General features: G+C 39.1%; 1 protein-coding gene across 6 annotated transcripts in view; it reads left to right on the plus strand.

Annotated features, from left to right (window-relative positions):
• FAT1 (FAT atypical cadherin 1) overlaps nucleotides 1-27,927 on the plus strand; it is a 164,614-nt gene that overhangs the window by 119,456 nt on the left and 17,231 nt on the right. For all 6 annotated transcript variants that reach the window (XM_090036045.1, XM_090036047.1, XM_090036041.1 and 3 more), the window contains exons 10-19: nucleotides 2,139-6,206; nucleotides 6,904-7,100; nucleotides 8,588-8,741; nucleotides 12,792-13,025; nucleotides 14,210-14,599; nucleotides 16,048-16,262; nucleotides 16,649-16,786; nucleotides 17,183-17,326; nucleotides 21,669-21,866; nucleotides 27,114-27,915. In XM_090036045.1, the coding sequence (XP_089892171.1) occupies nucleotides 2,139-6,206; nucleotides 6,904-7,100; nucleotides 8,588-8,741; nucleotides 12,792-13,025; nucleotides 14,210-14,599; nucleotides 16,048-16,262; nucleotides 16,649-16,786; nucleotides 17,183-17,326; nucleotides 21,669-21,866; nucleotides 27,114-27,915 (6,540 nt within the window). The remainder of the gene's footprint in view (nucleotides 1-2,138; nucleotides 6,207-6,903; nucleotides 7,101-8,587; nucleotides 8,742-12,791; nucleotides 13,026-14,209; nucleotides 14,600-16,047; nucleotides 16,263-16,648; nucleotides 16,787-17,182; nucleotides 17,327-21,668; nucleotides 21,867-27,113; nucleotides 27,916-27,927) is intronic.

Below are 27,927 nucleotides of genomic sequence, written 5' to 3' on the forward strand. Positions count from 1 at the left end.
GCCTTCTCTTCTGGAGGCTGAACAGGTTCAGGTCCCGTAGCCTCTCCTCATAAGGCCTGCCCTGCGGCCCCCTGATCATGCGAGTGGCCCTCCTCTGGACCCTCTCTATGTTGTCCACACCCCTCTTGAAGTGCAGCGCCCAGAACTGGACGCAGTACTCCAGCTGTGGCCTGACCAGTGCCACATAGAGGGGGAGGATCACCTCCTAGGACCTGGTTGAGATGCATCTGTGGATGCATGACAAGGTGTGGTTGGCCTTCCTGACTGCCTCTCCATACTGCCGGCCCATGTTCATCTTGGAGTCAGTGATGACTCCAAGATCCTTTTCTGCCTCTGTGCTGACAAGAAGGGAGTTCCCCAGCCTGTAGGTATGGTGCCAGTTGTTCCTCCCCAGGTGCATCGCTTTGCACTTGTCGGTATTGAATCCCATCCTATTCTCATCCGCCCACCCCTGTAACCTGTGTAGGTCTGATTGTAGCCCTTCTAGCATGCCCGACATCTTAGTGTCGTCAGCAAATTTGAACAGGGTGCTTATTACCCCCTCGTCCAAGTCACTGATGAAGATGTTGAATGGTGTGGGCCCAAGGACCGAGCCCAGCGGAACCCCACTGCCCACATCCCTCCAAATTGAAAATGACCCATCCACCACCACTCTCTGGGTGCGGCCCTCCAGCCAGTTGGCGACCCAATTGACTGTGTGGGTGTCGACACCATAGCCCCCCAGTTTTTTAATGAAAACGGGGTGAGAGATAGTGTCGAAGGCCTTCCGAAAGTCCAGGAAGACTATGTCCACTGCTACCCCTGCATCTAAGGAGTTGGTGAACTGGTCACAGAAGGCCACCAGCTTGGTCTGACAGGACCTGCCTCTAATGAACCCGTGTTGATTGCCCCTGAGCATAATCTCCCCTGCTGGCCCCTTGTGGATATGCGCCAGAATAATTTTCTCAAAAAGCTTGCCCAGGATCGGGTTAAGACTAACTGGCCTATAGTTTCCTTTTTGAAGATGGGAACCACACTGACCCTCTTCCAGTCCTCTGGCACCACACCAGAGCACCATGAGTGCTCGTAAAGCCATGCCAGGGGTCCCTCAATGACCTCAGCCAATTCTCTCAGTACTCTAGGGTGGAGATCGTCTGGACCAGCTGATTTGAATACATCCAGTCCTTCCAGAAGTTCCCCAACTAATTCCTTACTAACCCTTGGCCTAGGTGTACCTCCCCTGGGCTATAACAGAGGCCCGGGGCGGGGGGGGGGGGAGGGGGGTGACTGTTCCGGTTTCTGCTTAGGAAGATGAAGGCAAAGAAATCATTAAATATGCTGGCTTTGTCGTCTGGTGTGATGACTGAATTTCCTAATGTGTCCTGCAGGAGCCCCACATTACCCAGAACCTTCTTTTTGCCCCCTATGTATTTAAAGAAGGACTTCTTATTGTCCTTCATCCGAGAAGCTAGTCCCAGTTCCATCTCTGCCTTGGCCTTCCTGACTGCCCCCCTACATCCCCGAGGAACTGCAGTATAGTCCTCCCTGGTGATGGCCCCTCCTTTCCATTGGGTGTACGCTTCCCTTTTTGCTAGGAGACATTCCTGGATGCTTTTGGTGAGCCATGGGGGCTTATGTGCCCTCCTGCTCCCTTTGATTCGTGTTGAGATTACCTCCCTTTGGGCTTGGATGATCGTCTCCTTAAGGAGCGACCACTCTCCTTGGACACCTGGCTCCGGGACCTCAGTGCTTCCCCGACTATTCTCCTTAGCTCATTGAAGTCCACCCTCCTAAAATCTAGGTAATATTAGTTTTAATTTTGAAGTTTATAGAAACTGTGGCACACTTAAAATTGTCCAATTTTATAAAAGAAGCTGCATTTCCATATTCTGTTTTTAGGGCTAGAAAGTTATAAACCATGTAAATGCAAAATAGCTTTGAGAAATGTGAAAGTCAGTGCTAACCATTGCTTATAGGAAAATTCTTTTTTTTTTCCAATGGCTAGTAATTAAAAAATTTAGAAATTATGCTCCATAATCACCTGACTTTCTCCTGTTCATCTGCTTTTAGTTTTTGGACAAATGGGCACATGCTCTTAACTTCTGAACAGTTTTATCTTGTTCTTTATTAATTATATTTCTTTTCATTTCTCTCCACAGGGAATATTGGAAATTCTTTCATTATAGATCCTATTTTGGGCACAGTTAAAATTGCAAAGGAACTTGATCGTAGTAGCCGAGAAGAATACAATTTAATGGTAAAAGCTACAGATAAGGGAAATCCTCCATTGAGTGAAGTAACTTCTGTTCAGATATTTGTCACAGTTTCTGATAATGCTGCACCAAAATTCACATCAAAGGAATATTTTACAGAAATCAGTGAAGGTGCTAGCATTGGTAGTTTTGTCGGAATGGTTACAGCATACAGTCAGTCTTCTGTGGTTTATGAGATAAGAGATGGCAATATAGGGGATGCCTTTGATATCAATCCAAACTCAGGAGTTGTCACTTCTCAGAAGATTCTTGATTTTGAAACCTTACCTGTTTACACACTGACTGTTCAGGGAACCAACATGGCTGGCTTGTCCACTAATAATACTGTTTTGGTGCATCTTCAGGATGAGAATGATAATGTACCAGTTTTTATGCAGGCAGAATATATAGGGCTCGTCAGTGAATCTGCTTCAATTAATAGTGTGGTTCTGACAGACAAGAATATCCCGTTGGTAATTCGAGCTACAGATGCTGATAAAGATTCAAATGCTTTGCTTGTTTATCAAATTGTTGAACCATCTGTCCATAAGTATTTTGCCATTGATTCTAGTACTGGTGCCATTCGGACTGTAACAAGCCTGGACTATGAGGAGACAAACATTTTCCACTTTTCAGTGCAAGTACATGATATGGGGGCACCACGTTTATTTGCTGAATATGCAGCTAATGTTACTATTTATGTAATTGACATCAATGATTGCCCTCCTGTTTTTTCAAAAGATTTGTATGAGACATCCATTTTGGTGCCAACGTATAAAGGAGTGAAAGTCATCACTGTGAATGCTACCGATGCTGATTCAGGAGCTTTTTCACAATTGATTTATTCAATCACTGAAGGTAACATTGGAGAAAAATTTTCAATAGACTCTAAGACTGGAGTTATAACAATACAAAATACAACTCAGTTAAGAAGCAGATATGAATTAGCAGTCAGAGCATCTGATGGCAGATTTGCAAGTACTGCATCTGTAAAAATTCATGTGAAGGAAACCAAAGCAAGTCCACTGAAGTTCACCCAAAGTTCCTATTCTGCAGTAGTGCAAGAGAATTCCACTGAGGCGAAAACAATAGCTGTTGTTACTGCTATAGGAAATCAAATGAATGAGCCTTTGTTTTATCATATTTTAAACCCAGACAGCAGATTTAAAATAAGTTACACTTCAGGAGTACTTTCAACCACAGGAATACCATTTGATCGTGAACAACAAGAAACTTTTGATGTAGTGGTGGAAGTGACAGAGGAGCGTAAACCATCAGTAGTTGCACATGTTGTGGTGAAAGTTATAGTAGAAGATATAAATGATAATGCTCCTGTTTTTGTCAATCTTCCATATTATGCTGTTGTTAAAGTAGACTCTGAAGTAGGTCATATTGTTAGGCGTGTCACTGCTGTAGATAAAGACATGGGTAAAAATGGAGATGTTCATTACTACCTTAAAGAACATCATGAACACTTCCAAATTGGACCTACTGGTGAGATCTCACTCAAGAAGCCATTTGAATTGGACACACTGAATAAGGAGTATCTTGTCACGGTGGTGGCAAAAGATGGGGGAGACCCAGCCTTTTCTACTGAAGTTATAGTCCCAATCACTGTAATGAATAAAGCCATGCCAGTTTTTGAGAAGCCTTTTTATAGTGCCGAGATACCTGAAAACATCCAGCTGCATAGCCCTGTTGTTCATATACAAGCAAACAGCCCAGAAGGACTTAAGGTATTTTATAGTCTCACAGATGGAGATCCTTTCAATCAGTTTACTATCAACTTCAATACTGGAGTAATAAATGTTGTTGCTCCTTTAGATTTTGAAGCCCACCCAGCCTATAAACTAAGTGTTCGAGCAACTGATTCATTAACTGGTGTTCATGCTGAAGTGTTTGTAGACATAATAGTGGAAGATATCAATGATAATCCTCCTCTGTTTAAAAAGCAATCTTATTCTGCAACACTTTCTGAAGCATCTGTACTTGGAACATCTGTTATTCAAGTTAGTGCTACTGATGCTGATTCTGGAACAAACAGAGGAATTTCCTATCACTTGATTGAGAATAATAGCAAGAGCCATGATTTTTTCCACATAGATAGCAGCACTGGGCTCATTCTGACAGCAAGATCTTTGGATTCTGAACAGACCCAGCAACACAAATTACTAGTAAGGGCTATAGACAGTGGAATGCCTCCACTTAGCAGTGACATCATTGTAACAGTTGACATAACTGACCTCAATGATAACCCACCCATATTCAGCCAGTTGCTTTATGAAGCTAAAATTAGTGAACTGGCTCCCCATGGACATTTTGTAACCTGTGTAAAAGCCTCTGATGCAGACAATTCAGATGTAGACAAATTGGAATACTCCTTTCTAACAGGCAATGATCACATGAATTTTGCAATTAACAGCAAAACTGGTATCATCACTGTCTCAAACCTGCATAAACAAGCCTTGAAGCCACATTACAGTCTTAACATGTCTGTGTCTGATGGGGTCTTCAGAAGTTCAGCTCAAGTGCTGATAACTGTAATTGGAGCAAATTTGCATAGCCCGACTTTCAGTCAAAATGAATATGAGGTTGAACTAGCTGAAAATGCACCATTGCATACCTTGGTGACTGAAGTTAAAGCAACAGATCAGGATTCCGGTACTTATGGCCACATCACTTACCATATTGTAAATGACTTCGCCAAAGATAGATTTTATACTGATGAGAGAGGGCAGATATTTACTTCCGAAAAACTTGATCGTGAAAAACAAACAGAAAAAGTAATTGCTGTTAGTTTAATGGCCAAGGATGGTGGAGGAAAAGTTGCTTTCTGCACTGTAAATGTGATACTTACAGATGATAATGATAATGCCCCTCAATTCCGAGCAACAGAATATGAAGTAAATATTGGTTCTAGTGTTCCAAGAGGTACATCCATCGTCAAAGTTTTGGCCTCTGATGCTGATGAAGGTACGAATGCAGATATTATATATGCCATTGAAGCAGAGTCTGAAAGTGTTAAAGAGAATTTGGAAATTAATGCATCATCTGGTATTATTACTACAAAAGAAAGCTTAATTGGTTTAGAAAATGAGTTTCTAACTTTCTTTGTTAGAGCAGTAGATGGTGGATCCCCACAAAAAGAGTCAGTTGTTCCTGTTTATATTAGAATACTCCCACCAGAAGTGCCTCTTCCAAAATTTTCAGAGCCATTTTATTCTTACACCATTTCTGAGGACATTCCTATTGGAGCAGAGATTGACACTATACAAGCAGTCCATAATCAGACGTTAGTCTATCGTCTGATAAAAGGCAACACTCCTGAAAGCAATAGGGATGAATTCTTTGTGATTGATAGCCAAAATGGAAGGTTGAAACTGGAGAAGAGTCTTGATCATGAGACAACTAAGTGGTATCAGTTTTCAGTGCTGGCACAGTATATGAATGAAGATTACAGTGTTGTTTCCACAGTAGATGTAAGCATTCAAGTAAAAGATGCAAATGACAATAAACCTATTTTGGAGTCCAATCCATATGAAGCATTCATCGTAGAAAACCTACCAGCTGGAACAAGAGTCATCCAGGTAAAAGCAACTGACCTCGACTCAGGCATCAATGGGCAAGTAACATATAGTCTAGATCCATCACAAGAACTGGCGGTCATAGAGTCTTTTGCCATAAACATGGAGACTGGTTGGATTTCCACCCTCAGAGAGCTTGATCATGAGCAATGTAATAAGTACAAAATTACAGTGATTGCATCTGATCGTGGTGAAAAAAATCAGTTGTCTTCGGTGACAGTGGTTGAAGTTATGGTTACAGATGTAAATGACAACCCTCCGCGTTTTACGGCAGAGATATACAAGGGGACAGTCAGTGAGGATGATCCACCTGGTGGTATAATTGCCATCTTGAGTACTACTGATGCTGATACAGAGGAATCTAACAGACAAGTCACTTTTTACATTACAGGTAAATCTTTTAAAACATATCAAAGTATTAACTTGAGTTATAAAATTAGAATGATATAGTGAAATGTAAGATTACACAAATTTGAACTTGGGGTTTTGTGAGAAAATAATTAGAAATAATTGAAACAAAACTAAAAAAATTTTAAACTCTCAAAAGCCATCAGAATATCTCTTCTTTTCATTTATGTGCCTGCCTTAAAGATAGTTCTATTAGAATGTTTTTTGTCTTTTGATATATATTGAATTCTACAGGAGTTGTACGTGCACTGAAATAAAGAGTGCAATTAAAAACTACAACAAAAATATTCAGTAATATAATAGAATAATAGAGTAATATAGTAGAATAATAGATGGAATGTACCTTAAATTAATCTTCAGTGGTAGAATAATTTAATGTTTTTCTTGTTTAGCATAGGTGTTTTAATATGATGTCTTCTGTAGTGTTTCGATAATCACCATGGTAACCTTAACAGCTAATAGCGACTGCACTTAAATTCGTTGTATGAGTCTTCTTTTAAACCAACTACTTTGAACAAAGGAATTACAATTTTTTTGTACAAAGCCACAGTGGGTGTATAGAGATTTGTTTTTTGTTTGCTTGCTTGCTTGTTTTTGTTTTTATTTCCTGTTCACCCTTTAACCTAAATAGTTGAATTGTCACTTTTGCTTGAATGACATATTTTTATTGATTGGTTTAGGAGGCGATCCCTTGGGACAATTTGCTGTTGAAAACATACAGAATGAATGGAAGGTCTATGTCAGAAAGCCTCTAGATAGAGAGGAGAAGGACAACTACCTTCTAAACATTACAGCTACGGATGGAATATTTGCAACCAAAGCTGTGGTGGAGGTTAAAGTCCTTGATGCTAATGACAACAGCCCCGTTTGTGAAAAAGTAAGCTTTGCCAACCCAATCTTTTATTTTGCTTTCTGCACTATTTTCATTCAGTACAGAGTTTTGTTTTAAAATTCACTTCTTCTTGAGTGACCTCTCCAGAGATGAACAAAAAAATATTGGTTTTCCGAGCTGACTATAATGAGTTTTTAACAAAAATATATCTTGAGGCGTTTTGATACAAGCTGCCGAATTAGGGGAAACTCTGGATAAGTTCCCGTGCAACTTAAATACTCTTGATAACTTAATTGCCTCACTCAGGAATGGGGGAATTGAAATAATGTGCATTGTATCAGATCTTTGTTTTTACCTTTGCAATGCTTGCAATCAATATTAAGACAGATTGCTTTATTTTGCTGCCCTAGCAGTACATATAGTCATTTCCATTGGAAGCAAGGTTGCAAAGGCCAGATATTTCACCTGCATCTTACTGCTATGTACATCTAATGGAGGTGGAGGAAGAATAGTCCTGGGCTCAGTGGTGTAGGAGTTACCTTTGACAGGAATGAAGGGGTTATAAACACAGGGAAACTGCACTAAGTTAAAATTCTGTAATCTATTTGTCCGGGTTCCTTCACCTGACCTAGACAAACTATTTCTGCCCATAGAATTGAGGAATGGTGACAAAAAAGCAAAAATGTATATGCTTTATGGAGTGATCATATGTTTTTATTATTGTCATCCTTGTCCATTATTGTCAGCCTTGTTCTTCTACTTTCTCTGCCAACAGCTGTAAACTATTTATAGCCTTTGTGCATTGTGTCACATTGAACACAGATTTTGTACCCTTCTTATTTTGTGAGGTGCCAGTGGGCCCTTAAAGGGTTTATTATTAGTCTTGTTATGTATTGGGTATGCCTCAGATAAAAAAAAAAAATTGACTATTTTCAAATATTAATTCATTGTATTTAGCATTATATGCTTTTGTAAACTTACAAGCACTATGGGCATTGCAATACTTTTATGCATTGTAACTGCTGATGTAATTAGAATCAAGTACTTAGTGGCAAAGGTTTTTTTTTATCTGATTTAAAGTGGAAACCTATAGAGCTGATGCAATTTATAAAAGGAATGGCTTACTTCTTTATAAAAACAGTCAGATGTGAATGATATGGCCTAATAGATGAAGACCGGAAGTTGCCTGAAATTCACACCACCATGAGTAGGGTAGTCATGAAATTATTAATTAATCTGTGTTCCAGGTGTTTAAAGATCTTGGCTCTATGTTGACACTCTAGAGTCCCCAAGGTTATGAATGTCAGTAATAATTAATTACCTCACTGAATAGTGTATTCAGTGTGAGGTAATTAATTAGAAAATCCCACAGCCTTATCATGTTTCATCCTCTGGTTCACTTCACATGTTCTCAAATCCCCAAACATTCAAACAGATAATCACACCTGTCATTGCCCTATTTTTCCTCCCCCATGGAAGCTCCACTTCTCTAATACCTTCTAACTTTGCAATGTTACTTTAAAACCTTTCAGGCTTTATACACTGACACTGTTCCAGAGGATGCATCTCCTGGCAAACTGATCATACAGATCTCTGCAACCGATGCAGATATTCGTTCCAATGCTGAAATTACATATACGCTGCATGGCACCGGAGCAGAAAAATTCAAACTCAGTCCAGACACAGGTAACATTTGTTATGTAAAATACAGTGTGTAACATTGGAGTCTCAACCCTGAGTTAAAAATATTTCACCACTAAGTAAAACACATGTAAATGTTGATAAATTTAATTTTTTGTACATAGGGATTCATTTATATATGCAATTCATTTTTAAGTATTAATTTAATATTAAATTGCTTTGGAGTTGAATTGAGGAAATATAAAATTAAGTGAAAAATAAATAAACAGGACTCCTTGATTCCAGAAGTCAGTTGAAATCAGTTCCTAGCAAATGTCTGTGTCATAAAGATGCAGACTAAAACTGTGCCTTTTACTTATTGGTTGCTTTAATATATTATTTTACATAATGCTTAGCAACCATAATACTACATAGTTGAACTTAATAACAAGACACTGCTGGTTTGGGGCTTAAATCTTTCTGGTACAATCAGAGAACAGACTAAAGGGCAGAAATCTTATGCTCCCAGCTTTGCAGCTAGAGTTAGGGATTTGGATGGAATGAATAAACCAACAGTACCTAAAACTAACTTAGAAGCATAAAGTGACTTATCTGTACTTCATTGTATCCTGATTGGCTACATTTTGTGCCAGTTATGAAGCATTAGTTAGGGCAAAAGTAGGCAACTCCCAATACAAGTGCCAGAGCATGGCATGCAAAGGTATTTTGCTTGGCACACACACCTTAGGGTGGACAGCAGGGAAGGGGCCAGGGCTGTGCTGCTACAACAAGGGTTGGACCCTTTGAAGCTCCCTTGCTGTCCGCCCCGGCACACCAACATTTTACAAAGTTGAAGTTGTGGGTGTGTTTGGCACTGTCCCCAAAAACCATTGCCAACCCTTGAGTTAAGGCATAATGGTTCACTCTTAGAGCCAAAGCCACCTTGTCAGCTCTATTGGTGCAGTCACAAAAGAAAAGGTATATCAGGAAATGATAGAATTGCAGAAAGGGATCTCAAGGGGTGTAAAAACAGGTTTGGGGAAGGATAAAGAAGGAGCATCAGATTTCCAGGATGGTAGAACAGATCGTGCTTTCCAAGTTCAGTCCAAAGCGTCTGCTGTGCCTGGGTTTTTGTTACATAAGTTCAGCACTACTAGAGATGGGAGTCCTTGCAGACTGAATAGGTCAGAATACCTGAGTTTTGTAAAGGAGAGAGGAGCTATGTAGACTCAGTTCTTAGTCTACCTTTAAGACATCTGAATGCCATTAGGACATTTTACGCATCTATACCTTGTAATATGATCTTATCCCACTATCTTTGAGTCCTTGGCAAACTGTTAATCCATCTATGTTTTTAACTCTGCTTCAACTTAACTTTAAGACATGAGGGGAGAGAAGGAAGAGGAGGCCCTACCCACCTATTCCCCAGTAGCAGAGTGGTCAGGGCATTTGGGTGTGAAGTGTGGGACCTGGATTCTAGGTCCCACTGAGCCAGAGCAAGTTTGAATCCATTTTCTCCTGGCCACCAGGAAATGAGCCAAGCAGAGATGAAGGCATATTCCATCCATCCTATTGATTCTGTGCCACTGAGCATAAATGCAGCAGTAAGGGGATGAGGAGAGAATTCAGGAGAGGACCTGAGTCTGTAGCCCTGTAAGGAGGGAAGGAACGTTTCACTCTGTCTTTCTCTCAATTCTTTTTTATATATTTTTTATTAGATAGTCCTTAAATAAAATAAAATACAAGCAATGGAATGAGGCCAAAACCTTGGGCTCCTTCCCTTGCAGAGGTCCCCCCTGACCAGGCCAGTTATGCTCCTGGTTACTTGCATTCCTTGTGAATCCCTGACTCCTGCATTTTCTTCTTCCTTGTGGCTCAGTTTAAATAACAAGGATGAAGGATACCTGTAGTTATGTTTTGCCCATATTCTGATGATCAGGGTTGGAAAGTGGTAGACATGGATTCAAAGCCTCTCAGGCTTACTGGAGTCTACAATCCAGGTCTCCCAAGGTCTTTCATTCAACAGCAAGTCTAAGCAGATGACCTAAGCAGATAAGCACAGTCTCTTGTCCTTGCCTGGAAATTCCTTCACCTCCTGCAAGTAGGTAAGCACTGTAATATATAATTCAGTTTTTTAAATTGGTGCCACTTATAGAGTCATAGATTCATAGACATTTGGTCTGGAAGGGACCTCAAAGGATCATCGAGTCCAGGCTCCACTTAGTCCACAGAAGTTATGGAGAGTGTCTCAAGTCCAGTGAGGGGTTCCTTGTGTCCAAAAAAGTTGAGAAGTAATATCCTTCTTTTGCTCTGGGCTGGTAGGCCAAAGGTAGGTGAAGTATTATCCTTGTCCTCATAGAATAGGATCCCAAAATGGTTGAAACCCATCAGATGTAACCCTGAATCAGATGTCTTAGGTGCAGGAGCTTGCACACATCCCTATGCCTAGCATTTCTGGTGGGCTGTCTCTAGGTGACACTCTGCTCAAGGTTTATGTGTGGCCTCTAGCCAAAATGGGAGAACTATATATCTACATGGGCATAATGGGCATTTTTACATGTGCTTGGGGGAAGGAGGAAGGTTGCTTTAATTAGAGCGTCTCTGAGAGCCACTCTAATTAAAACACGTGTAATGTCCATGTACCAGTGTCCCCCTGCTTCAAACTGATGGTGGGGGTACTTTAACTAAAGTTAGTTCGACAAGCTTTAGTTAAAGCGCCCCCGCCACCATTTTGAAGCACAGGGATGCTGATATGCAAGACTCAGAGGCTGCTGGAGAGCACTAATTAACACTCTCCAGCTGACCTGATTAATTGAGTCTGCTCCAACATACTGTAATTACAGTGCTTTGGAGCACTCTCCCCACACATCTACAGGCACCCAATAGGATTAACTTCTAGGCTACCCATTGAGAGAGAGAAAGAGAATTGTATCTCCATTTATCCAAGTGTGTGAATGTCTTTCTGTTATTTTGCCCAATTAGCAACACAGCATTGAATGTTCAGTAGGCAAAATAGGATCTGGGCCGTCTCCACCATCTCATGTGTGGATTTTCTTTTCTTTTTCTTTTGTCTGTAGGGTGAATCAAACCTAATCCTAGGTTTAGGAACAAAGTAATTGTCTCCCACCAAGTCATTTGCAAAAATTTCTCCCTTTCGATTTGTTAGTATAAAAAGAGACTGTATCCTGCCCTCATCATAAACACTTCTTTCCTCATTGCAAGGACAACACAGCATACATTTCCTTCTTACTCTTTATTCCATTAAAGGAAAGAGTTAAATCTTTATTTTATTTAAACTGTTTTTTCAAATAATATATTATTCATTATTGTATATGTGTACATGTCTGCATACGTATGTACACAGATGCTTGTATACAGTATATGCACATATGTACTGTATTTTTTGGTATACAACAAGATGGTCAGCTTCAGTTTCAGAGGGATTTGAAAGCAACGCCAAAATGGTTACTCTTATAAGGCAAAGGTAACTAACCATTGAGAGGTTTTGCTCAAAGCAGGACTCAGTATGTCTTGACTCAATTGTTGGCATTAGATGCATCTACATGTGAAACCAATGCGATGCGATAAATTCTAGTGCAATATTGCTCCCGCATTTACATGTGTGCCCAGGACCACAGCACATTCAGCTAGATTAGAGCAGCCCCAGCTGGCAGGGAGTCCCAGGGGTTGGCTTGCTAGCCTGGAGCTGTTCTCACCCAGCTCAACATGCTGTGGAGAGGCTGGCTAGGGCACAAGGGTGCTCCAGAGTGGGGCTAGCCAGCTGGCATCCCCTATACTGAAGCACCCAGCCAGCCCTGTCAGCATCTACATATATGTTGTTGTACACTAAATGGTTTACAAGTACTAACCTGCAGTGTGGTCAGTTAGTTTACTGTGACCTAATAGAACTGCATGTGTAGACACTGTGACTTTACCACACTAAACATCTCATGTAGATGTACCCTGTCATCCTCAAAAGGAAAAAGATTATTTAGCTTTTAGACTATAGCAGAAATATTTCACAGAAATTGCTATACATTAGAAATAAATAGGGGGTGCTTAATTCTTGCGACTTGTGCAGGTCCATTCAATTTACATTTGTTATTGCATTTATAGGTGAACTGAAAACATTAATGCCACTTGATCGTGAGCAGCAAGCTGTTTATAATTTGTTGGTGAAAGCCACAGATGGAGGAGGAAGATTCTGCCAGGCTGATATTATTCTGACTCTAGAAGATGTGAATGACAATGCCCCAGAGTTCACATCTGATCCTTACTCCATTACAGTGTTTGAAAACACAGAACCTAAAACTTTATTGACAAGAGTGCAGGCTACAGATGCAGATGCAGGTATATGTTGTTTAAACAATACTTCTCCCATGGAGTCAAATTGCAGTCTTCAGTTAGTTTTATCTTTAGAAATGTTGAGTCTGTCAGTGGGGCTGGTGGGTCATTCATAGTCTTTCAAAGTTGGATTTTCAAATTATATATTTAGATTTAGTAAGTCAGTTATAACTTTCATCTTAGTAAATTGGAACGTGTACATTTGTAAACCCAATGTACCTGGTTTGATTGTGTGCAAAAATATGGAGGAGAAAAATTTAAGGGCCTAATTCTCCTTTCCTATGCATTGATTTTACAATATCTGAAGTCTTTTGGCTTTTTCCTATTTTAAAAAGACACTCAAGTTCCTATGTGCTCAAATAAGTATCTGTTTACAAAGGTGTATTTTGAGTGCCCCATTAGTCTAATCACAGTAGTACCATATAGTTTAGCTCCATTAATTATACTTTCATATAACGTATCCTGGTACTGAGATAAGTAGCTTTCCTTTTGCTATCACTGTATAGCTGTGGAGTGTTAACATAAGATGTGAGAATGACATTTAAAATAATTTGCTTTGTGTTTATAAACCCAGAAGAAGAATGCAGAAACACACAATTTCTGTGTCTAAGGGTATAAAACCTTCAGGTCTGCCAGGTCATGATGATCAATTGTAATATTAGTTTATATGGCCTTATTTTTGAGAAACATGTTTTATATGTCATGATACAACTATACATAATGGGAAGATAGCAAAATAGAGCAATTTTCACACTTTGCCAGTCTCTCTGACTCATAAGTAAAATGATTGGCACAAAATGTTATGTTCATTTTTAATACAGAATTCTTTCCAGAAAAAGGGTTCTTGTTTATATTGAATGCTTGATTTTAAAAAGACTTATTGGATTCAAGTTTAGGTGTTTGATATATCATGGCCACATATTTCTAAGCTTCCCAAAATAGAGGAGTTATTCATTTGAAATTATAATTAAATGATAGTTTATCTGTACAATAAACGTTAGCTTAACCTTTTAAAATCAGATGCTACCTTATTCATGTCTTCTGCATTTGACAATAGCTTTTATAGTTATGTAAATTTGCTCTAACATAGACAAGTGTTTCCCATGCACTTTTCATTTATATAGCTGTCTAGATCTGTTATTATAGAAATGCACTGTCATTTCATGTTCCATTATTGTTTCTAAATGCAGGTGTGAACTGTAAAGTTCACTACTCACTGGTGAACTCTGCAGATGGACAGTTTTCTATTGATGAATTCTCTGGAATTGTTCGATTGGAGAAGCCTTTAGATCGGGAGCTGCAGGCAGTATACTCTCTAAATTTAAAAGCAGTAGATGAAGGTTTACCTAGAAGATTGTCCTCTACTGGTACCCTTGTGGTTTCTGTTTTGGATATAAATGATAATCCACCTGTGTTTGAGTATAGTGAATACAGTACCAGCATATCAGAGGACACTTTGGTTGGAACAGAGGTTCTTCAAATTTATGCTGCCAGCAGGGACATTGAAACCAATGCTGAGATCACCTATGCAATAGTCAATGGAAATGAACATGGAAAATTCAGTATTGATTCAGCAACAGGTAACAGCATATAATTGTCAGTTAACAAAAGCATGTATGTTACCACATGCTTGTCATATTATTTTCACTAAGCAATGTGTAACAGTATTGTGTCTTGCCACTTCTTAGCTAAGCAGATGGGCATATGTTCTGTAGAATCCATGCTACCTTAATGATTTGTTTGCTTAGCATTCATGCTAAAGATGAGCAATAGTTTAAAAACAGTCTTGGAAAGAAGTGCAGTAAAATATAAAACATTAACTGAATTTAAATAATCTGGTAAATGTTACTTAAGTTACCTTTACTTAGTGTGCAAGAATCCAAAGTGGTCTCCACCCTGAAGGAAAAAAAAAGAATGACTTTAAAGATTTTTAATAATCCGTTCACAAAAATAATTACATATAATCAAGATGATTGGTTAGACATTGTAAAAGAAAGATCTGAGACTAAATTGGCATGGAAAAGTAATCATTTGTCCACAAAGATGGTAATTGTAGAACATTTGGTGAGGCATTGGGAAAAGCTTGCTGAGTACAATAGTTTGGTGTTTCTGGCCTAACAATAGAGTTTAGGACCAAAGGTCATTCAAACCTAAATCATTTGTGTAAATTTCACCTTTTATTATTAACAAATTGGAACAGAGTGGCATATCACAATGCTACTTCTGATGTGTTTCCTATATTCCATAGGTTTTTTGTCTAGGATATAGGAAAGAAAAACTTTTTCCTGACTAGGACTGTGTCTACATCCAAAAGTTGAATTAAGAAAATAAATGTTATAGCAGGTAAAACCACTAGTCCATCTAGTCCAGTATCCTTGTCTCCAACAGTTCCAGGAGTGGTTTCTATAGAGGGAGAGCACTGAATCAGTCATATCTAGAATAATTTATACCTAGAGTACCATGCCCCTTTCTAGTAAGCATGCAGTTATTCTAGAATAAAAGTGCTTTTTAGCAGTGTAGCTTGTTGGAAGAGAGACAAGATGTCCTGAGGGGAAAAAAGCACTTTATAATGGTAGAACTGTTTCTGTACTAGGGGCTGTGCCACTTAATTTAGTAAAAACTCACCTCTAACCAAAACAGTTTTTGCAGGCAAAATCTCTTTCAAGTCCAGATAATTTTGCTCCTTCCATTGCTCGTTCCTCCCTAACATCAAAGATGGTTGCTGTGTAAGGGAGATCAAAGGTTACTTCATGTGTTCTACTTGGTTTGATGCAAAATAAAAACAGGATGTATTTTTCTAAAGATTGTTGGTAATTAAAGAACAAAGGAATGAAAATCGTCAGAAAAATACCAGTTTTAGAGTTCTAAAGTAGAGAGTGTTCATGACGGGTCCTGATTTCATCACAGGTTTATACCAGTGTAGCACAGTGATAAATCAGGTGCTTAACATCAAACAGAATAAACTGAAAGCAATAATAAGTGGTGCTATAATAATATTACAAGTTACAAATGCAATTTGTTTTTCCAGGAGCCATTTTTATTATTGAAAACCTGGATTATGAAAGTTCCCATGAGTATTACTTGACAGTGGAAGCCACAGATGGAGGCACACCTTCATTAAGTGATGTTGTAACAGTGAATATTAATGTAACAGATATCAATGATAATACTCCAGTGTTCAGCCAAGACACTTACACTGCAGTAATCAGTGAAGATGCTGTACTTGAACAGTCAGTCATTATGGTAGGTATTACTGTGTTTTTTCTATCGTTCTTCCCTTATAGAACAATAAAAAATTAATTTGAAGGTGAGTATACATGAATAGATACAATCTGCTTTGTAGTAAGCTGTCTGTTTTTAAACATTTTTCAGAACTGGGCATGTTAAATGTACACAAAACTGCACATTTTTGAGATGCTTGTAATCTATTTATATGGATTGCAACTTCAATTTTTAGAAAGACCCCAGGGAATATATTATGGCTGACATTGATCTGTTCCAATATTAAATTTTTTTCCTTGAGAAATCTGTAATATACAGACCTGAAACATATGTGCCTTCCATTAGGAGGAAAAAGAAATGTAAAGTCTACCTAGACCTGTTTTAAATGAGAAAATAATATCCTCTAGGTTATGGCAGATGATGCTGATGGATCTTCAAACAACCACATTCGTTACTCAATTATAGATGGCAACCAGGGAAGTCCTTTTACCATTGACCCTACAAGGGGTGAAATAAAAGTGACTAAACTTCTAGACAGAGAGAAGGTAAGATGTATACCTTTGAAAAGTTTGGATTCACTTCAGTAGATTAAAATGCAAATAACTGACACTGCTATTTTTGGTCAATATTTATTTAAATTATAGAATCTTAAAATAAGGGCTGGAACTGACTTCAGAAGGTCATCTAGTCTACTCTCTGCTCAAGGTGTTTTAAAATTATTTTAAGTATAAGGTTTTAGGTAAGGAAAGTAAAAGCATCCATTTGTGACATTAGTGTATGTGTTTCAGATTATAACTTTTTATTAATTATCTTATATGCTACGTAGTAAAGCTTTGGTGGTAGTCTGGATAGCCAGGGTATTAGGCATGGATTTAAATCTTTCTTTCTAAATTAATAATAAACATACTATAACAACTTAAATGTGAATCCTTCTTTTTTAGATTTCAGGATATACCTTGACAGTACAAGCTTCAGATAATGGAAATCCACCCAGAGTCAACACAACTACTGTAAACATTGATGTATCTGATGTAAATGACAATCCTCCAGTGTTCTCAAAGGGGAACTATAGCATTATCATCCAGGTAATCTAAACATAGTACTGTATACAGTTTAGCAATCAAACTACATAAATCTTTTGAATGTTAATTTGTAACTGGAAAGTTTTGCAAAACATCATAAAAATGATTTTATTTTATGTTTTATTACCTAAGGCTGACTGAGTATCAGTGGGACTGTTGGCCTGACCATATGCTTATCAGTGTAAATCAGAGAGGTAGAGTCTGTAATCTACTCTGTAGCCCTGTTGGAAAACTTGAAATAGGATCTGTCAGTTTTTTGCAAGTACATCAGTATTTAGGTTTACAATGTGTCTAACATTCAAAGTACCTATACAGTACAATATAAAATATATCAGTCATAAATTGACTGGCCTGTTTTGCAAGAGATTATATTTAGAAAATTATATTTAAACATCTCTTTAATTGTAAGTGTACAGTTGCATGTACACTGAGATTTAATTCATATTTGCCCACTCCATGGGCTGGCAACAGTTAAAAAGGAGAGAGATTTTCTTGTTGCTGAAAAACAAACCCTTATGGCTAATTAAGAGACACTGATCAGCTTTAAAATAAATGCTCTTTACATCTCATATAGTACAGGCGGTAGGTCTGATGTTATATGGGCTGAGGTAGTGAAGCAAAGAAATAAGGATAACAGGGATACACTAAAATTTTAGAGATTTTACGTTAATATTGAAAGATACCATTTTTCACTGATGCAACCCTTCAGGCATATGTCAGGGAAATGATCTAAATCCAACTGGCTAAAATGTAATGAAATTAGAAAAGAGAACCAATAGGGAAGTACTCATGAGTTGAGGAAATGCCACAACATATTTCATTCTTATTGAGAGCTGATCATAGCTAACTGGCCTGTTTGGATCTTGTATTTTATGCCTTTGTCCTTGCGTATGAAAGTCAAAATAGGGTGCCTGCTTAAATTTCTCCATGTTAACAAAAGTGTGTTGGAGGAGAGCAAAGTTATCCTTCATTACAAGAGAAAGGAGAGTGAAAGAGAAGCAATATTTTTCTCTAAAAGCAGTACTTTTATTTTCAGTCCTTGAGGTTGGTAGATGCTCATGCATGGATTAAGATGACAAATAAAAGGTTATATTCTCATATTTCATAATATCAAACCCAAAACAGAACTAGACCAAAAGTAGAGCTGATCTATAAGCTTTACAATTTCAGGCTGAGGTGAAAAATGCCTTTATTCATGGGCAATGGGGCAGGCAGAAGTGAGAGCATCCTCCAACCACCTATTGAAGCAGCGCCACTGAGCATAAAGGAATGGAAGAGTAATGGGATCAGAAAGAAAACTAACAAAGGAACTCTTTGCTAATGCAAAGGCAGTAGTGACTGTATCAGCTGCTCTTCTGTTCTCAACACTGGGGTATATTAGCAGGAAGTGAGAGGGTTTTGGAAGCTTGTATTAAGGGTTTTGTGGTAGATTATAAATCATATCAGTCCCTCAGATGCTTCAACTCTCACTGATGCAAGTTTCTCTCTTTTTTATGGCAGTATATATCAACTTCCAAATCTATGAGCCAATGTGTGGTATTATTGCTCAGTGTGCAGATTCCATCTACCTCATCTGGGCATTTGTAAAGATCACAGCTCTCGATTAAGTGTTGTGCTGTCTGCTGGACTATGCATTCACACAGGGGGCTGTCCAAGATGTTCATCTTGTGAAGTATAGTTTTGAAGCATCCATATCCAAATCTCAGTCTGTTCAGCTTGACCGATAGTTCTCTGTTGAGGTCATACCTGATGAGGGACTCATTTGGTGTTAGTAGAAAATGCTGTAGGAAGAGATCTGACTTTTCCCAGCAGTCAGCCCACTCCATTGCTGCCCATAGGTTTGGTACAATAGTCACAATCTCTTCCAGGAGCTTGTGGGCTTCATGTACAAACAGTTTTTGACTTTTGAGTCTCTTAAGCCTCTATCTGTTCGGGTCTTCAGTTAACAGCTGATGGAGCCAGGTGATTTTTGTCTTCTTTTGGCTCTGTTGCCTGTAACAATGTTAGGGTCTGTCGTCTTCTATCACTTGGTCTAATGCCCTAGAATACATGGAGGATATTTGTGTGTCTAGGTTGGGCAGCCTGTTATGAGTTATGAGTACAGTGTCAAGTTTTTTTCAGTGTGACGACTTCTGGATCATAATATTATGCTGGGGCATATATCATCGCAAGTGTGGTGGTTCTGAGCACTTCGAAATTGGCACCCCTTGTCATGCTGGCTAAACATCTTAAAGCAGGCACCAGTGCATAGAATTCAGTGCTAACCTGAATATGATGATTATAGGTGAGGAAATGGTTTAATATGACTCCTAGGTAGGTTGGGGTATGCTCATGGGGATGTGATTACCTACTCTGATATTCAGGGTGCTCTTGGCTTGGCAGTTGTCCAGGTGGAAGAGCAGTGATATTAATTTATAGATGTTCAACTTTTCAGTGTGACTTGTGGAGATAGTCAGTGATGAGTTCCATATCAGCACTCGCTGTCTTTTCCAGTTGTCATGTCTATTCCTTGGGCTACTCTGGTGTCATTGTTAAAATAGATGTATATAGGAAATCTGAAGTATGTACACTGAAAGGTATTGGTGCTAGCATTGACCCTTGAGGAACTCCATTCTTCAGAGTTTATACTTTGCTTTTTTTTCCTTGGCTGGTAGTACATTTGAATGATCTTCTGGAGATCATGATGAAAGTGCATAGCTTGCAGTCAGGTATCATAGGGTGCAGTTTATATTCAAGGCCTTGATGCTGTATAGGGTCATAGGTGGCTGTACGGTAAATTAAAGACCGGGCCTGTTTTCTGACTGTCTTCAAATCCATTTTCTGTATCAGATGTAAGTAGTATAATTTGGTCAATGCTACACCACCTTTTCCAAAAGCCAACTAGTTCTTTTTGGACCTGGGGAGCTATTCCATTCAAAATTATGTCCTCCACAAATTTATATGTAATGCATAGTAATGAGATGGGTCAGTAGCTCTTTGGATCCTCAGGTGATTTAATGGGTTTCAGGATAGAAATGACATCAGCTTTTCTCCAGCTTTTTGGAAGTCTGTTATATTCTAGACATTCTTACATGAATTTCTGAAGCCGTCTTTTCATTGTCGTTCTGAGCATGGTAGTGAACCCTAGAAATATCTCATCTGATCAAGTGCCTTACCAGTCTTTATTGCTTTAAATAGCCACGTTGAACTTGTTATCAGAGTTGTGCACAGTTAAATTAAGGATGGCATAGGATGATTTAAGCTGTTCATGAGTCAGATGTCTAAACATTTCTATATATTGCTAGCTTGGATTGCTGTACGTGCTGTTGTTGCACAGTATTTTCACAGTGGACCCAGGGCAATGTCATTTTTGATGCCATTGCTTGTAAGGCAGTTAGTGTTATGCCATGCTTGTCTGTTCAAGTGGGTCATATCTAATCCTTCAATGGTAGTAAGTCATCTCTCCTTTATGATATTGTTCAATGTGGCAGTCCTCTGTTCTGTAGTACTCTTTTACAGTTGTAGGGTCATTGCATTGCTTAATGATATTAAAAAGCTGTTTTCACTGCTAGTCCCAGCATAGCATGCAATGGCTTCTGTAGCCTCTAAGTACAGTTTCTTAAAGTGTCTTGTAAAAGTAGCAACAAGAAAAGTGTGTGTCTCTCTCTCTCTCTCTCACCTCCTTCTACTCTCCCAGCATGAGTATAAAGATAGCGAGGCATTCTGTCCCCTGTTACAGAAAATAATGCTACTGTGGGCATGTTCGCCGTTGCTCTTCAAGCCATTGAAGGCTACAGTTCTGTCCTAACTGACATACATATGATTACAGTAAATTCCTCAGTCAAGGAAGGAAATCGGTCTGCTGATTCTTACTTGCGCCTCTCATTTCTTTTCCTCCTGGAATTGAAATACTGCTCCTCAGAGCACAGGAACTGTCCCTAATTGTGATTGTCCCTAATTTGTAGCATTAAGTATATGTGAAATATCTGGTGACTTAATGATTAGCCTAAAGACCCCAGTCCTTGTTGAGAACAAAGGTGGAAAAATTGAAGTGAAAATATTTTTAAATATGGTGAACCAGATAATTGGAAAATGTTGTAGACAATAAAAAACAAGAACAGATTTAAAATACTTATTTTCTTCTTCTTCCTTTTATTGTCATTATTCACATTGAGTAATATCTTCCTCCAGTAATACAATCCTATTGATTTCATTCATAAACAGTTGCTCTAAGTAATCTGTCTTACAATACGGTCTCCAGTTAACTTTTTTCTTCTGTTATGAAGAAGAAATCCAAATTAGGCTATCACACTAATTACAGCATTTCACTGAAGCTTTCTGATGAGATGTTGTTATATCTTTATAGGAAAATAAGCCAATCGGATTTAGTGTGCTGCAGCTGGTAGTGACAGACAAAGATTCTTCCCATAATGGTCCCCCTTTCATCTTCACCATCCTGAGCGGAAATGAAGACAACACTTTTCAGATTAACCAGCAAGGAGTACTTACCACATCTGTTGCTTTGAATCGCAGAGTGAAGGATCGTTACTTACTTCATGTCAAGGTATGCAGTGCATGTTTCTGGCAGGCTTGCGTCATCAAATTTAATTACTCTGTTAAGTGTTGTAGTGTTCTCTTTGCTTAGGGAATAGCCCCTTGCATGTGTGTGATAGATTCCTTTATGCCAAATTGTGATTTTAAGACCCAGCTTCTGCAAGAAGGTATGTTTTAGTGAACCCAGTAATTTACATGGGACTCCATCTAGGTATAGATATCTTCCCTTATGGATTTTATTGAAGGATTGAAGTATAAGGTGAACATCTGCCCTAAAGCTTTTGCAGTGCCTTGGATGTGGGATTCCCCTCCCCACCCAAGAATACTGTCCCATCTCCTTCATTTCTTATCAGGCAGGTTACTGCTTGCTAGGACTCCCCTGGGAAAGCAGCCAGCATCAAGATCTGCCATTCTGTCCTCTTGAAGTGCTTTATTATAGTCTTCCACTTTTCTTTCTGCAAGGGCTTCCAACTGATCCTTGGAAAAAGCTGGAGAATGATCCCATGTCCTTGAAAGGGTATAACAACAATATATAACACAGTAACACTGAAATCTTATCTGTTGGGTAAAAATACCTTTTAATATACTAGGTTTTTTTTCCAGTGGCACTTGAAAGTGCAATTTTTCCAGTTTCAAAAATCTAATGTTAATAGAGCCTTGACAGCCTAGTGTTCAGTGTACATACAGTAAACATTTGCTCATATATAGCCATATGCTTATTCAGACTAGAGACTAATTTAGATGCTTCTACCGAACGGCCCTGATTCCTACTCCCTAGGGAGCATGGGAGGACAAGCTAGGCTGAAATGTACAGCTCCATGGCCCCATGTCTACCCATCTGCAGCAGAGCACACTGCTCGTGTTTGGGTGGCCAGCACATGGTCTTCTGGGAGACAAGGGAAGGCAGCAGTGGCAGTCCCAAGACTAGCAGCCATAGGCCCTGCTTATCTGTGGAAGATTGCAATGAGCACAGGGTTCCAAATGGAGGCAGGAAAGTGCTTACTAGGGCTGTGCAAAGCTTTGATTGTAGAGTCGATTCAGAGGAGATTCGGCCCGATTCAGCAGCTGAATCTCCGAATCCAAATCAAATCAGGAGACCCATTAAAAGGCCCGAATCAAATCTGAAGCCTCCAAATTGATTCAGAAAAGGTTTGGAGATTCTGATCAGCCAGCGAGAGGCAGGCACAGTCAGGCAGCTGCAGGTTCTCCCATGGCTCCTCTGGTTGTTCCTGCCTCTCCCTGGGTGCAGGGAACCACAGGAGAAGCCCCAATGGCTGCCTTGCCCAGCCCCATCCCCCACCAAGCACTTTAAAACAAAACAAAAACAAAAACAAAAAAAAAGCCCTGCACTCACCGGCTCTGTCAGCAGCTATTGGGGCAGAGCCGCCCCCCCCACACACACACACAGCGCGGGGCAATGTGGACTGTGCCCCCCACCCACCTGGCACCCGCGCAGCAGCTGCCCTGTGGCACAGATGCAGCATGGCTTGTCAGGGCGCTGCATGCTGTCTGGGAGCTGGGGCTGAGTGGTGCTGGGCTCCCCAGGTGGAGCTGCCCCAGCTCCCAGACAGCATGCAGTGCCCTGCCAAGCCGCACTGCATCTGTGCCATAGGGCAGCTGGCACACGGGGTGCCGAGCCCCACTGCCCTGTGCTGCGTGGGGAGCTCTGCCATGAGCCCTGATCCCCACTGCCAGAGCCGGTGAGTGCAGGGCTTTATTTTTCCTAAGACAGGGCAGCCATGGGGGTTTCTCCCGCGGCTCCCCCCACCCGAGGAGAGGCAGGCACAGCTAGAGGAGCTGCGGGAGAACCTGTAGCCACCCAGGTGTGCCTGCCTCTTCCCAGTTGATCTGAATCTCTGAATCAACATCGGATCTCTGATTCTGATTTGGCCAAATGAAATGGGGACAGCAATTTGAATCATCGAATCATTGTCCTCTGAACTGACTGAATCCAAATCCGAATCAAATACTTCCCTAGCTGCACAGGCCTAGCGCTTACCTCCTCTCACAGGGGCCAGGTGTCACAGCATCATTAAAGGGACCTTGTGGCACCCTGGTTGAGGCTCCCTGATCTAAGCTTTATTATCTCTCACAGATGGTAAGCTAAATGCACTTGTGGCCTTTCTTAGGTTTTTGAGTGCACCTTCTCTCAGGTCTTATTCCCTAACATGGACTTGGATGTTTCCTCCACTGTCAGACTGGATTCTGGCCTTCTGCCTACTGTGACAAACCATGATTACATCAGCAAATGTGACTTGGTTTGATACATAAAGTGTGTTCCCTGTTTGAGTTATGATAGTGGCATTCTGCAACCAAACAGCCTTCTTAAACTAAAGTATTATTTAAATTATTTAAAGCAGAAGTATTTCAGAAATCTTATGTAAAAACTAGTTTCTTCCTTTTTTTACCTGCCTTTCTCTAAAGCTTACTGTTTCCTGGGTCTACAGAAAATAACACCTTCAGATTATTATGTCAGTCTGACCTCTTGAAAATTGAACCACTTACCATCCAGAAACAGCTTGTGCACTGTTTAGAGTACTTTTATGTATCAGTTCCTACCCTGGCAAAACACCCCAAGTCTGAATTCTGGAAGTGTTATTGTCCTGCAGTTTGTCACTTTACCCTCTTTTGTTGGCAGTTTGCTTATCTCTGACTATTGCCGTCCTTTGCTGGTGGTTTTTCTGCATCGCTCCCTCTAAGTTATAACAGCCTATTCATACAGCAAAGTCTTACCAAACATGCTTTAACTTCACTGCCCAGATCACACATGACCTTTATAAAATTGCCATACCTCAACTTTCTTAGATCACAGTATCTACATTCCATTACTGCAGCTGAAATCTGTCATTTTTGGTATATTCACTTTGTCTCATCATTTGCTCTGAGTCGTTTAGAAGCACCTGTCCAACATCTAGGCAAACTTCTGTTTCCTTACTTAAAGACATTTTTTGTAAACATCTAATTGATCTAATAAAAGATATCACGTCTACCACAAGTTCTAATTCCTTTTGTCTCTTTACTTAAACATTTAAGTTACAAGAAATCTTGTTTTCAGTGCAGTGTTTGTTTTGTTAGCATTTTTTTATGCCAGTGCTGTAAATTGCCTAACTGTAAAGATGTTACCATGGATGTACATCTATAGAAACATCTTGACAGTGAACATAGCCCTTCCACACTGCTGCTTTTCGTAACATGAAAAGTGCATGCAAAATGTAACATAACACCTGAGAATATGATTTAAGTCCTGAAAAATTAAAATCTTTACTATTTTACTGTCTGACAAATTCTTCAATGATCCTTGCAAACCTCAAGAGCTAGTTTAGCCAATTAACCAGTTTCTTCACTTTCCCTCTGTTGCTAGCCACTTGTTAATGGTTATGACTAGACTCCTGATTTCTTGTATCTTTGTTGCCCTTCACTGACACAGATTTTTGCCTTCACCTCCATTTGAGTTTCTGAATGGATTTTTAAGACCAGGCTCTCTCTATCCATGTTACAAGCCTATTTTTAAAAGTTTCATCAGGATTTCCTTGCCTTTTGGCCTTTCCTTAAATTTAATTTTCTCTCTCTCAATAAAAAATAAGCAGATTTTTTTTCCCAATAGCTGATAAGATGTCCATTGCTTTCCATTACATTTTCTTTATTTTTTTTAAAAGGGAAGTAATAGATATCAATTAACAGATCTCACAGTATTACTGTATGAAATCTCCAGCAATGAGTCAAGCAGTCTTCATGCAGCTTTCCTAAATGGATAGTTCAAAGTACCACAAAAATCCTTTTCAAATATAGCCTTAAATATACCAGTTTTCATTAATTCCTACATTTTGCCTTTCTTTCCTGCTTGCCCATTTGTTCATTATTTAACTCTTCTTATCTGCTGGAATAAACACATTGTCCCCTTATCCTTATTTTAACATTTGGGTAACTAGAGTTGAGATTTCCTCACGTGCTTCTTTTTTCCTAAATTCCTTCTGCAAATGTTAAAATGGTAAATATATGTTAAAATATTTCAGAAGTCCTGTCCCCCACCCTGCCCCTATTTGGCGAGGTAAAATTTTCTGTTCTTATCCTCAGTTTTTTCTACTGTTTAACTTTGTATGTAAACAAAATAATTTTCCTATATGTATCTAAAATATCTTTCCTCTCTATCAAGAGCACTATTTATTTGTAGACATAACAATATGAATATTATATTTGTAAGTCTTTACTTTTCAGTATCCTATTTGTATTGCGCTGCTCACTTTCAATTGCTGTAAATGAGTTTTCCTTAGATAGGCAGGAGAAAGAAGAATTGAGAACAAAAGATTAAATGGAAGAACAAGAGAGGATATTATCGCATTTTTCTACTCTAGCGCTCTTTCTTTTGCATTAGTTTTGTGTCCCTCTGCCAGAATGGATGGGGGTGGAGACATCTTGTTTAAAAAAAGCTTTGAATTTTTTGGCTCTAGACGGTCTGATTCTGTCAGCGATAATTAGTATAATTGTTTCAAGTAAATACCATCACAGGATGATTTTTTTCTTCGTGACCACAGTTGTGAAAGACAACATTAGTAAGCGCAGTGTTGTACATGTACCAGTTTCCTTTTGATGTAACTTTTGGTGCATCACATTTAGATATTTTGGTGGAATATTTCCCAATTACTACAGTGAAATATAAATGATAGTGTGCAAGTCTTGAAACCTGGGGAATAGTTTATAATACAAAAAAAAAATACTTCAAGCACCATCTGCTGTTTGAAATAAGCTACTGTGCATTTCTTATTTGTTAGTTAATCAGTTAGAAATGCAAAGAAACCTAGTAGGTATTAAAACCAATATATCCATTAAATAGTTGGAGATGAAACATCAAATATTTTCCTTTTTTCTATTATACTACTGCTTGGAAACTGTAAGTGCTGCTGTTGCATAATAGAATCTTTCAAACCTCACATTGTTATTTTTTCTCTCAGTCTTAACAAATGGTGATAGCAATTTTGAAAGGTAATGTTGCAGATTTGGGCTGATGTGCAAAAGATCCACTAATTCACAGATAAGTGAAATATCTCATATTTTTATATGAACCATTTATGTTCTCACTTTTGGGTTTTCTTTCAAGATGCATATTTTTGTGAGAATTTTTCCTAAAGTATTTTGTTATAGGAAGTGTGTGTGTGTCTGTAGCATTTTTAAAGGGTATGTTAGTATATACAGTACAAATATTTCTCTTGGAAGCCAGTTTCATTAAGCATAAACTCATTATATCTTTATTTTCCATTAGGTGGCAGATAATGGAAAACCGCAACTCTCATCTTTGACTTACATTGACATCAGACTTATTGAGGAAAGCATCTATCCCCCAGCAATACTGCCACTAGAAATCTTTATTACAACTTTTGGGGAAGAATATTCAGGTGGCGTCATTGGGAAAATCCATGCAACTGATCAGGATGTTTATGACACTTTAACATATAGTCTGGATCCCAAGATGGAATCCCTGTTCTCTGTGTCTAGCACTGGTGGGAAGCTGATAGCCCATAAAAGGTTAGATGTAGGACAGTACCTCCTGAATGTCACTGTTACAGATGGAAAATTTACTACTGCAGCTGACATTACAGTGCATATCAGACAAATAACACAAGAATTACTAAACCACAGCATTGCCATACACTTTGCAAATCTTGCCCCTGAAGAATTTATTGGTGACTACTGGCGCAATTTTCAGAGAGCTTTAAGAAACATCTTGGGTGTGAGAAGAAATGACATACAAATCATTAGTCTCCAACCCTCTGATCCCCCTTCAAGCCTTAATGTACTGTTGCATGTTGAGAAATCTAGTAATTCCCTGCATCAAACTAAAAGTCTGCTCCACAAAATAAACTCCTCTGTAGCTGACCTTGAGGAGATTTTAGGAGTCCGAATACTTGAAGTTTTCCACAAACTTTGTGCAGGCCTCGATTGTCCTTTGAAGTTTTGTGAAGAAAAAGTCACAGTGGATGAAAATGTCATGTCAACCCACAGCACAGCTAGGTTGAGTTTTGTCACTCCACGTCACCACAGAGCAGCAGTTTGTCTTTGCCAAGGTAAGGAAAAGG

The sequence above is a fragment of the Crocodylus siamensis genome, chromosome 2 (genome assembly GCF_052110815.1).
Source record: "Crocodylus siamensis isolate JL-2025a chromosome 2, ASM5211081v1, whole genome shotgun sequence".
NCBI classification, from domain to species: Eukaryota; Metazoa; Chordata; order Crocodylia; family Crocodylidae; genus Crocodylus; species Crocodylus siamensis.